We start from the raw sequence: 13,204 nt of genomic DNA, 5'->3' as shown, positions 1-13,204 counted from the left end.
TTATCGTCAATTATTACTATAATACCCTTTTCTTATTTTCTCTTTTTATCGAAGAAGTTATTTTCTTAATATTCCTTGTTTTGAACTTTTATGCATGAGAAATTGTTTTATGATCAATCACATCATTTTCAGCTAGAATATCGTCAGCAAAGCATCTTTTTGGCATATTGCTTTCCTTTCTCTTTTTCATAACTTATCATCAATCCAAAACATCCTATCTCTTATTCATAACTATCTTTATACACTCTGCTCTCATTATAACCATAACTCTCACCGTCCTATCATTGATATGTGTACTCTGCTTCATTTACTACTGTATTGTTCATTCCATTGCCTTGCCGTCAGCACAACACCTTTCATATGTTTTATGGTCATGGAATCCCTTTTCCAATTGGAGGGGGTAATGTATGCATTATGGAATAACATGCGATATAATTACTGCACTCTGCCATAACTTGTTGATTTGACAAAATATTAGTATTGCATGTATACAAAAGTTTTTATGATTGAAATTTTTGCATGCATCTTATCTGTTGCTATTCAAAACTAACACTGTGGATTCAAGAACATTGTATGCAAAATAGTGAATTGTTTACAGGAGAACAACAAGTATGGGGGGGAAACTCTATTCACAGCATGACCACACTATTGAAACTAACAGAAGAGGCTCGAGCAACTTGCGAACGTGAACAATTTTTCAAACATGATGTGCTTGCTTGGATTCCACCTTTTGCATCACTTTCAACATCTACTATGCTTACATCAGCTTCAACAAATGCCAGTCCATATATGTCATTCCACATTTTTCTTTTTAGAGGTAAAACTTGAGGTAAAATAGCATAATTTTTTATATATTACGAATTTAGGAGAATTTCATGAAAATCCATTTTGAGCATTATTTATCATCCTTCATTCCACATCTTTACCACTTCCCATTTTCAGCAGCATATCATCTTTCAGCTCGGGGGAGTGTTGCTTTCATTCATTTCTTTCTTATGACCATGTCATTAATATTCTTTATCATCCATTGCTATTCTTATTCATTTTCAACACCTCCCTTATTCTATGTTGTTTTACACCAAGCATAGAATTCAACAGATGGTAGCAACCATCTCACATTTTTTCTAGCATTGCATGAGGGCATGTTAATTCTTCAGTTTGGGGGAGGATTTGCTACGCATGATGGATGTTTTCTATTTTCTTTCTCGTTTAAGGCATACAATTTCATTTTTATACAATGTAGGAATTGATTTCCACATATTTTTAAAACTATGAACTCAATTCTTGTGAACTCTGGAAAACACAGACGTATCATTAAAATACACAAACCCAGATAATTTCAAGTTAAATTAGTTCATAAAATTTCAGAAATCATGCACTATCACCTACAACCATTTTGCTTATATTTCATGATCCGTGCATCAAAACGATCTGATTTTTGGATCATAGAAGTATTAATATAATAGAAATCTACTTGCAAAATTTCAACAAAATCTGGTTTGTAGTTTTTGAGAAAATGGTTAATGAAGTTTGTTGTTACTTATATCATATTTTGCTGCAACTTCATATACACATAACTTGAACGTCAATGTAAAAATTGTTACACCTTCATCAAGATTGCTAAAATTGAATATTCATTAATTGAGGAAGAATTCATTTGTTCTATCCATTTCATGAGCTGGGATGAACAATTCTTTATTGCTTGGTTAACACAGAGTCTTTGGGTTGCATGAGGACATGCAATATATTCAGTTTGGGGGTATGTTGGGCCGTTAATATGTCATTATTATTATCATTTTTAAACGCCTATTCCACCAATTTCTACTCTTCTTTATCATGTCATTTATCATGGTTTATCATATAAATCCATTTTATAATGATTTATGCTCTTATGGATAAATATTATTTCTTCTCCTTTATTTTTAAATAAATTGATTACTATGCATGTTTTTACCAATGATGGTTTATTAATAAATTTGTTCACCATTTTAGCCTCCAAGATATTTTCTAGATTGAAGATTTGATCTCCAACTCATCATTAAATGTGTCAACTCATAAATTCGCTGGAATAAGAAGTGACAATTTTGCATTGGACATTTTGAGCAATTGTAGAAGAATCTGGAAAATCCGAAACATGGGTTTTGTCTAGAACGGACCAAATTAGTTTTGCAATGAGTCGTTTTCCCAAATTCGGTTCGTACTAAGAGAAACGGAAGGTTCTTTGAAGACGTTTTTCTCATATTCGTTGTTGTGGCCATTTTCCAAAATATCTCAGCTGTAATGCCAAATTCGATCTATTTCCGTTGAATGATTGATGAAGAGATATTCCAAATAGGATCTTGTTTATCAATTTGTTGTGAGCAATCTAATTTTGTAATGAAAATCATATTGTAATCATCTCTGTTGTAACTGCTCTCTGCTCTCTCTGTATTTAAATGAAAACAAAGATCAAAGAAGAGGAGGAGGATTCATGATGGATGATTAAAGAGAGAATTAAATGGGTCAGTAGATTAGAGATAGGATAGGATAGGATAGGATAGGAGGAAAGGGGATGGAACTCTATTATTTCAAATTGTAATTCTGATTTACAGACTTGTGGTGCCAAGAGAATGCGATCATATAATGTCACTCAAGTTCAATGATTAATATATAATTTGGAGGTTGTTGTTCATTTGCCTTATCTGAAGTAGCCCAGTAGCATTCGCTGGCGGCTAAGAGCCCATCCTCTAGTGTATTAAGATGCTACTCTGTATTATATCTTTCTGATTTTTACAAGTGTGGTCTGTTTAATGATTACCTTTTGTAATTGAATCGCGTTGTCATTTTCTTCCATCATAACAAGATTATTATTCATTACAACTTGAATTGTTATGTTGTTCATTTTGGTTATAAAGCTTCTCTGTTCACTTCAGATTTTGTCGTGCATTACAGGTTGTTGCTTATTTAGTATTGCTGCTCATTTCTATTAATTTCGTAGTGCTGTTCATTTCCATTTAGTATTGCTGTTCATTTAGCTTTGCGGTTCATTTCCATTTAGCGTTGCTGTTCATCAACAATAATTTAGTATTACTATTCCTTTCCATTAATATTTCATTTCTGTAAGATGAGCTTTGCTGTTCAATTCATTTCCGCTAAAGTTAAGCTTTGTTGTTCAGTTTTTCAATAGACTTAGTCACTGTTCTTTTCTGCAAGGATTTGATTTCATCTTTTAATTGATATTGCAGCAAGTGTGTTTTAGTAAGCATTTCCAATTGAATTTCCATTTCTAGTTATTTGCTTTAGTGTGGATTGAAAGATCAACAACTGTAAAGAACATTGACTATAGTTGTCTAAGTTCTCAGATTGGAGATCTTGCCTATGATTGATTTTCATTTGCATCAGTTTACAGGGGAGAGAGTTATCATTACTGAGTCCCCGACTGATGATTGTTTGTGTGAATGATTTAGTTCAGAACATTTCAGTTTCTTGTTGTTCCAATTAGATTTTGTTTCCAGCATTCATTTATCTTTGCATTTGAAAGCACTATACTGCAAAACATTACTCTTGAGCAAGTGACTGCCTCAAACTGAGTACACTCTTAAGATAAAAAAAATCGTCCCTGGGTTGACAATAAATGTGAAGATAATTAGGAGTTAAAAATACACCTTTTATCACTCAACACATACCATCCATTACTTTTTTTGGGGTCAATGCTATCAATTCATCTTAGTGTCGCCGACATGTTCAAGAGAAGTCATTCAGTTCAAACTTCATCCTTTGCAATACCATAAACCTTCATTTTCATGACCGCCATTCCTGAACATTCTGTCGTAAGTCGATTTTTCATCTCCAAAATCATTTACCTCATTTAGTGTCGTTGATGTGGGATACATCAAGGCCCTCCTGCGATGAGTCGCTTCTTGTTGACATTAGCGCATTATCCAAGAAGTTGACTTAGAAACTCCCCTTCAGTACCTTGAGGCTTGCTTACATCAATGGTAGGTTTCTCACGTCTGGCGATAGGTTGACATCATTGGCCTTCCACCGAAAGACTTTATATGGTCTTCGACATCAAATCATTTATTTACACCATGCGAAATGTACTGTAGTACCTCGAGAGCCATTATCATTATCGGTGATTCCTCTCGCGTCTGTTAACGGCTTACATCATTCGCTGGTAATCAGAGGATGTCTTCCCATGTTCAAATTTAGATCATCTATTCACATGGTTAGACTTGTACTTGAGCGAAAGATTGAATCGGGATTGAAGACCCCAATCTAGTTTCATCCAGTCGGGTTGCGATATTTTCAGGAGTACTAAATCAAATTTATAATGGCCTTACATTCATGGGTCTATATCTGTAGACGACTATATTTGTACATGTAATGAAAGTTTATAAGCTGAGCATGGGTATGCCTTCCCTCAGCGAGTTCATGAGGAAAAATCAAACTATCATGATATATGTATTGTAATCGATGTAGGTCACCTTCCGCTTCAAAACCTCCTCTCCACATGATAAAGCATTTCACTCGACATACATATTTACGACTTCATGCTTTAGGGGGCAACTGTTATAGATCCATTTGGGCACATCAACCCTGACTTACAGATCAGTACTATTAGGGCCCATCAAACCATAATTCAATTATTAAATGCCCTAAAGAGGTCAACCATCAGAATGCTTAGCTTCCCAAGAAGTTCCATGATTGAAATCATCCAAAAACTGCCTCTAAGAAGATCAGCGCAGGCAGGCCTTCATCAGGGTGTGCTGCAATGCAGTCCAGTATACTGCTAGGGTGCTATACAACGCACTTGAGCCCTCTTTGGCCTGCGCTGGGCGAATTTGAGCGAAATTACATTGGGGTTTGGGAATATTCTTATCCATTGGATGCATCTAGAAGTTTCCCAAGTTTATCTACTCCTTTGGGCTCAAATTTGGATGAGGTAGGGATTTAAGGAACATCAATCCCTTTATCCATTCCTCCATGGAACTAAATCCTAAGTTTGGGAGGGCAATCATTATCACCATTTATGGCATAACTTCCTTCATTCACCTATAAAAAGACCACTCATCTATGTGATCAAGGGCAGTAAATCATTGAATTATAGGGAGATGCTGTTAGTATGAGACTTGAGTTGATTTCAAGTATTGTAATGATGTCAAAATGTCTTGCTTGTTATGAGGAGAGGATGGGATTGAACTGGAGGAGTGATGTTGAATCAAGAAAATTGGGTTGTAACTCTTCCTTTTACTAATAAAGTGTTCAAAGCTTTTTCCATATGCTTGTGTTATTCATTGATGCTTTTATATGTGTACTATGTACTTGATTCCATGCTATGTTTAATCAATAGATCATTATCATATGCTTTGATCGGTTTTTGTCTTCTGTCTGTGTGCAGGTACTTTTCAAGAGGATTAAGTACGGAAAGGAGCAACAGAATTGGTCAAGGGAGATAGGAGTAAGCGAAAGCTACAGGTAGGCTTCTTTACTATCTTATTTAATCTATTGGTTATAGAAAAGGTAGAGATAGAGAATGCTTTGCACTGTTGTTCTAGACTTAGCTACTAGTCTAGGGGTTTAAGTGTTTATCCGTAGACACTAAAACTTCCCAAAACACCCCGAAATGTCTTCTAATTGTCTCCAACATGTTGCTCTATAATCTGATCCAAATTGGCCCACAAACACGGATCCAACACTCATCAATATTGTTGTCCAAGTCTGCGTTACTGTTGTTATATCTGTGACTGGTTAGGGCACATTTCACTATTGTAATAACCCCCAATCAACCACCAAAACAACCCTCCTTGACTGCGGTTTGGTCTTGGAGAAATGTTGGCACCCTTAGCTATTGTCCTGAGCATAGACAACCCTTAAACAACTCCATGTTGCCCTCCAAAGATGAGGTAGGGCCTGCGGTCTACCTACAACAACATACGTTGCCCTTGTTCCAAGATTTATGCACCCAATATCCTTCAACGTAGGCTAAAACAACCTTCTCTTGCTGTGGCCCTCTAGGGTGCTGCCTCGGCCTCCCCTCACAACAACTCAGTCCTGAAAATAACCCTGAAACAGACCTCCAAAAACCCATGCTATCTTGTCTCCTCTTTGTTGTGACCTCCTGCAATTTCAAAGCTCTTTTTGTACGAGTGTTGCACATAAAATGGATGCATTTATCATCCTCATATCACCTTCTATATATGCCATAAATAAGGGCTCAACGTCACATTTGAAGTGACACTTCTTTTGGATTGTGTTTACATCAAGTCGGCCTACTTGAAAACCAAATTAATTTGTCAACTTCAAAAATTCACATCTCTCTAATGATAACTCGGATTCAGATGATTTTCATTGCGTTGGAATCATATTTATGACCACTATCATCCTCATCCATCACATGTTGTGATGGACATGTTGTGAATCCATCATGGCTTTTCCCCAAAACACAATGGGTGCCAAAACCCCATACTTGGGTTCCAAGTCCACAAGCTGCCCTTGTGGCGCTTTGTCCTCCAAACCCTAAACCCTGGGGCTTGGAGTACCTCGCTAGCTACACAAATCAACACTCCCTCTTAGAGAGGGAGGTACTTCCAAGACTAGGAAGTATCTCGTCGTCATCATCACTGCTCTCAACACTTGCCCAATTCTTAGCATTCACAATCACAACAATCCCTGTACGGTGAACTACTCTAACTCTAAGTACAATCCCATCGGACTTAGAGCCTTTGAGCCTAAGTCTTGCCTTTCCATCCTGGAAGAAGACCTCAAACACCTTCTTCTCCATCATCGAGATGGAGAGCACATTATATCTGAGTCCTGGTACAAACAATACATCTTGGACTCGCATCATATGTCTTGACTCCATCCTGAATGGCACAACACCTAATCCTCGGATCTCCAACTGACTCCTGTCCCCCAACACCATGTGCAACTTCAAGTCCCATCCAGCTAGAGTCTGAAAAATATCCAGTGTCCCTTTCATATGCTTCGTCACACCACTGTCCACGTACCATCCATGCTCTTTGATAGTACTATGTGAGAAATGAGAAATCATAGCAAAATCCTCCTCTTCGTCTTCTAATCTTTTAGCGAGCTCATCCATCTCTGCTTTATTGGTAATAAGGGTGGCCTGCTTCCCTTTTATTTTCTGACCATCTCTCTTTTTATTCATCGGACATCTTGACGAAAAAAGACCCATCTCACCACAGTTGAAACACTTGACTTTACTCAAGTCCTTCTTGTGCTTACCCTTCATTTGTGATGCAAGTTCCACGTCATCATCTAAAGCTTTCTGCTTCAGCTAAAGATTCTTGTCTCGCAATTCTTCCGGAATGAAGTCATCCCACAACCTATCTCAGTCTGACACCTTCTCCTTGGCAATGATTCCTTTGATGAAAGGATTCCATTCCACGATGAACCCTTTCAAGACAATACTTACCATATCTCCATCTGAGACAGTCACACCAATGGCAGCAAGCTCATCTTTGACCTGAGACAATCTCATAAGATACGAGGTCAAGCTTTCACCCTTTAACATCTTGGTGGACTTCAACTTATCCTCTAATACCAATACCTGATTCTCGTTCTTATTTTGGAACAAATTCTGAAGATACATCCACATCTCATGTGCGGTGTTCTTCCCACAAAAATGAGGTATTAGGGCATCCCTCACACCATCAAGGATGATCAATCTCGCCCTCGCATCCAAATCTTCCCATATTTCCAGCTCCTTATGGTCAGTTGGCTTCTTGATCTCTTTCTCGACAAATTCCCTGATCATGTTGACTTGCAAGATCAAATTAATCTTTTCCTTCCATGGACTATAGTTGGACAACATGTCCAATCTGTCCTCATATCGGATACCTGCATGCAACTTTGACATTGTAGTGAACCCTTCACTCACAATGTGACCAACTCCCTCTCACGTTGTACTTCGCTGCACACAACTCTGATTTACTCACTTCCAGAGTAGCTCAAACACGCTCTGATACCATGTTAAATTTCCACGACCTTGGGTCTAGGTTAGAGTCTTAAAATCATTGATGCTACCAAACAAAGAATCTCAACCACAAACTACTTTGCACAATGGAAATATAAAGCAGTAAATCAATACACACAATGATACACAATTTTAAATAAAACTGTACAATAATGTACAATCACCAGTCTTCGTTATATTAATCCAGATCTGATAAAATACAACAATCTATGGTTACAAGATACAATGACAAACTTGGCTGTAACACTTCTATGTCGTATTTTGTCCTGTCGATCCGTTGCACCCGTACTGATCACTAGTAGTGCCTTAGCCCATAAAGACATCTACACATCGAGACTCCAAGAGGGTTGCCTCCTATCACTGATGCAAGTCACGTCTGCTACAATGAACACATGCTCATCAACTGCTCTCTGGGAAGGCCTAATTCCTGAGCTCCAATCTGCCACTCTAGCAACGACATTCATCCATCAAAGCGTTGCACTTTGACACTGATCTTCACCCAAACTTCAGCTGCTCTTCTTCCTTCAAGATAACTAGTCTAGGGCTACTTTGGGTAGCGAACTCGATGCCCTCCAACCAGCTCTATGACACCTAATACTTCACTGTTGAATTTGCTCCTAGGAAGACACCTTCCCTTCCTGGAATGTATTCCAATGGGCTCCAACAGGCTGCTCTATAATCTGATCCAAACTTACCCAAAAACATGGATCCAACACTCATCAACACTGTTTTCCAAGTCTATGTTACTACTGTTATAGCTGTAACTAGTTAGGGCACATTTAGCTGCTATAATAACCCCTAATCAGCCACTAAAAAAATCCTCCTTTACTGCGGCTTGGTGTTGGAGAAATTATGGCACCCTTAGCTACTATCCTGAGCATAGACAACCCTTAAACAACTCCACGCCGCCCTCCAAAGATGAGGTATGGCCCGCGGTCTATCTACAACAACATACACTACCATTCCTCCAAGATTTATTCACCCAAGATCCTTCAACACAGGTTGAAACAACCTTCTCTCGCCTCGGTCCTCTAGGGAGCTGACTTGGCCTCCCCTCACAGCAACTCGGTTCCCTAAATAACCCTGAAACAGACCTCCAAAAACCCACCCTATCTTGTCTCCTCTTTGTTGTAGACTCCTACAATTTCAGAGCTCTTTTTGTATGAGTGTTGCACACAAAATGGATGCCTTTGTCATCCTCATATCACCTTCTATATATGCCATAAAGAAGGGCTCAACGTCACATTTGAAGTGACACTTCTATTGGATTGCGTTTACATCAAGTCGACCTACTTGACAACCAAATTAATTTTTCAACTTCAAAAATTCATATCTCTTTAACGACAACTCGGATTCAGACTATTTTCATTGTGTTGGAATCATATTTCTGAGCACTATCATCCTTATCCATCACATGTTGTGAATCCACCATAGTTTTTCCCCAAAACTCGATGGGTTCCAAAACCCCATACTTGGGTTCCAAGCCCACAAGCTGCCCTTGTAGCACTTTGTCCTCCAAACACTGAACCCTGGGGATTGGAGTACCTCCCAAGCTACACAAATCAACACTTTCCAATGCTATTACCATTGTGTTAATCTTGATATTACTCTTCTCTAAAAGAGGAAAGTATAAAAACCAGTATTCCCTTTGACATGTTCCATGAGAAGATGCTCATCTTGGACAATGCATGCTTCATCAATTTCAATGACTGTATCCTCTTGTAAGTCCCCTTCGTCAAGAGATTAACCATTATGCATAGTAGGAGATTGATTAAGAAGAGAAATAGATGTTCAAAAGAGAATCTAAGAAGCCATGCTTGTTACTTCTAAATCCTGTTAACATAGATATTCATGATAAAAGGGAGTACAATCAACATAGAAAAGATGATAGTAATCACTTTCACACCACTAGAAGATATCTCCATACAATTCTTCACATGCCTATTATAGATCTAACAATGAATATATCTTATTATGATATTCAATATTTATGGCAAGTGTTACACAAAATTATTGCATACATCCCCAAATATTTTCACTACTTCTTTAAATAAGCCATGCTAGGAATTTATACAAAAATAAAAGATTATCTTGATTATGCCTTTCTAATTTTCAATGGGGTTTTTGAAGATGAAAATGTATGATAAATTACAAAACTTGTATTTCACTCCATATAACTAAAAGATGTTTCATATAATTTATCGAATTGAAGCTACAAAAATTCTGTCCCAAATGGCTTTGGTTTAGCTTAAATATGGCCAATGTGTAAAAGTTATATGCTATGTAATACCTAAAATAGAGTTACGACCATAACAACCCTCCCCCACCCTCTCCCTCTCCCTGCCCTCCCAAAATAATATTTTTGATATCTTTGACCATAAAATCACTAATTTGAGTGATTTTTTTTTTCAAACTTCCTTGTGTTGAGTAGAAAATGAATATGAAATACACTTTTTAATATAATGCTTCAAAAGTTTTAGAATCTCCCTTAGCGTTACAACCCCTTTTCTTTTTTCACAATAGAAATAACAATCCACATACTCAAATACCAACTTGAAGCATGCAAATGCTTAAAATGGAAAAACTTCAATAATAATAAGCAAATTGAAATAAATGAGCTAAAGATAGCAAGGGTTGGGGGCACATGCACACCCAAGTTTGGATTGCATAGACAAATCGTAAAGCATAGCGAAAGACAAATATCTTCATTTACTAATACTCAAAATGAATAATAAAATTTTAAAATCATAAAGCATGGAGAAAGACTTATATCTTCATTTACTAATATTCAAAATGAGTAATAAAATTGTATTATTAATGGAATGGATTAATTACAAATGTATGTTTGGAGGGATGGGTGGCGACGGGGGAAGAGGCCTACTCTCATAGCAACATCTCTCCACTAACATAATGGTAAGTTAGTGATTCTAATAACATACACCTATCCACTAACTTATTGATAATTCATTAATAATTTTAAGTAACTTAGTAATGAAGTATTAATTGGGTTATAATAAAACAACTCATATACAAAAGGTGTTGTGTATAAATACATAACAAAGATAACGTGCTTAATTAATCAGACAATTAGACAATTTTTTTTGTTTTGTATAAAGGTATTGTATGAATGCACCAAGTTTTTATTAATGGTAACTAGGCATTTAGCTAAGAAGAAAAAACATAGATACATCCTACACATTTTCATTTAATTAATTTTTTTTCGAGGAATATCTTTTCTTAAGTACTCGTGTTATTAATCTTTTGTTTCTATCTATGAAGATGCCATAATGAATTGATGTTGTTTGAGATTGAATTTAAAATATTTTATTTATAGATATGCGTCTTAAATCAAAATATCAAAATATCAAATTGAGATATTCATTGTTCAACAAGATACCAATACCAATTATTAATCTTTTATTTCTATGTATGAAGATGTCAGATATCATAGAAGTGATATGATTAAGTTTAAATTTTTTATTTATAAATATAGATTTTAAATTAAAATAAAAAATTGAAATTTTCAACGGAGTATCCTACCATTAATTAATTTATTTATATATATAAAAATATCACAATAAAACAACAATTTTTCAAAATGAAACAAACTCTTCGCAATAAATATCTATATTATAACTTTTTATTTTTATTTACCATACATAAACATAAAATTAACTTTTATTCTGATATAAAAATATTATGATAAAATAAAATTAAATAGAAATGCAACTCAAAATTACTTATTTGTAAATCTACAACCAGAACATTAAACCAAAATTATCATTACAAAAACATAAATACATACAGAGTCAACTGAGAAACTTTTAATTATAAAAGCTGCTTTATAATTGTAAATCTTTAAGCCAAGCGTTAAACTAAATTATCATTAAACTAGCGTTAAACTAATTTTTTTCAAACCGAGCGTAGCAATGGAAGAACATTGCTCGGACATGGAACTTGAGAGTCAAATTTAGCGACCCCACCCACCCAAGCAGATTTATAACTTACGTTTTTAACTTTGCCGTGTTTAAAGAAATATGTGATAGGACTTCTCATTCTTATGGCTGTTAACGGGTTTATCTAAAGCCAAAATCATTTTTCTTTGAAGGAAGCTATGAAATTCGAGAAGCCATGGTTCGAAAATTAATGGAATGATAATCTGGTGCAAAAATATTTCTAATGGCATCCTCTCCCTCCACGCAATGTATGTTATATTCCAATTCCAAATGCTTTTTAGCCAAAATGAAGCCGCTATATCCTGCCCGGGCCTGCAAAATAGTTGGAATCCAAAAGAATTGTGAGATAAACTCGTTGCTTTTATTCATTCTAATTCATAGATCTGGGTGTATTCAGATGGGTTCTTGTGTGTATATATCGGTACTGTTTTTATTAATTGATTTCGGATATGCAGGCACAGGGGCCATCCCCGGAGCTGGGAAGCTTGGAAGAAGAGCAGCTTTGCAGAAGATGGCGCTTTTGAGTGTTTTCATTGCGGGGAACAATGCATGTGGAGTTGGATTTGCTTCCCAAAACAAGAAGACCAACTTGAGCACTGAGGAGATAAAGGTGAGTAGTAGTTTCTATTTTCTCTTTAAGCAGTTGCCTTTTCAGAATTAATGAAATGATATTTTAACGTCCACGAGACTAAAAATTGTCTATGGGATTATTAGTTCCCTGCTTTTCGCCTTTGGCAATTCAATCCTTTTCTTGCTCAAATTGATGATGAGCTGGCCCAACTTTCGAACAATCCCCTTGCTGAAAAGACAATGCCAAGAAACCGATGCTAGCATATTCCCATAACTTTATGTGATGCCTTTGAAGTTTGAATGCATCACATTCCAAAATGAAATGTTTTTCTTATTCCACTGCCCCAGACGTGCAAAAAGTACACACCCGTTCTTCCCATGCTTCTTTAGGCCTTTTCCACCGCCCTGTTTCACACCGAAGTTGATGCGAGTTGGTTCTTAATTGAGCAATAAGAACCTTTGCCCTCCACGAAATGCTAGCTCCAATGAACTCTTTTTGTTGTAGATCACACGTAGGGTTGAATTCCTCAATGTAGTACTTCTTCTTTCTACCCAACTCTTTTCCCCATACTCATTTACGAAACTTCTCCATAACAAAATTCTTTAGTTCCTTGCTATTTGTGGGATAGACATTGAGGTAGATATTCCATTTTTGCATCCATATGTAGTTTTGTTTCATCCATGTTTTCTTTCTTTCACT

General features: G+C 36.4%; 1 protein-coding gene across 5 annotated transcripts in view; it reads left to right on the top strand.

Moving 5' to 3' along the window:
- The first annotated feature begins 11,985 nt into the window (after window positions 1-11,985).
- Window positions 11,986-13,204, top strand: part of LOC149225862 (uncharacterized) — a 166,517-nt gene continuing 165,298 nt past the window's right edge. For 4 of the 5 annotated variants that reach the window (XM_089377323.1, XM_089377324.1, XM_089377325.1 and 1 more), the window contains exons 1-2: window positions 11,986-12,275; window positions 12,390-12,544. In XM_089377323.1, coding sequence (XP_089233449.1) covers window positions 12,158-12,275; window positions 12,390-12,544 — 273 coding nt within the window. In that variant the 5' untranslated portion in view covers window positions 11,986-12,157. The remainder of the gene's footprint in view (window positions 12,276-12,389; window positions 12,545-13,204) is intronic. The other variant, XM_089377321.1, reaches the window with a different exon arrangement.

This window comes from Pinus tabuliformis, chromosome J, assembly GCF_031772625.1.
Source record: "Pinus tabuliformis cultivar Carrire ecotype Pingquan chromosome J, CPIR1, whole genome shotgun sequence".
In the NCBI taxonomy this organism is placed as follows: domain Eukaryota; kingdom Viridiplantae; phylum Streptophyta; class Pinopsida; order Pinales; family Pinaceae; genus Pinus; species Pinus tabuliformis.
Note: the sequence above shows the minus strand (reverse complement) of the source record. Positions and strands in the feature narration are given on the sequence as shown.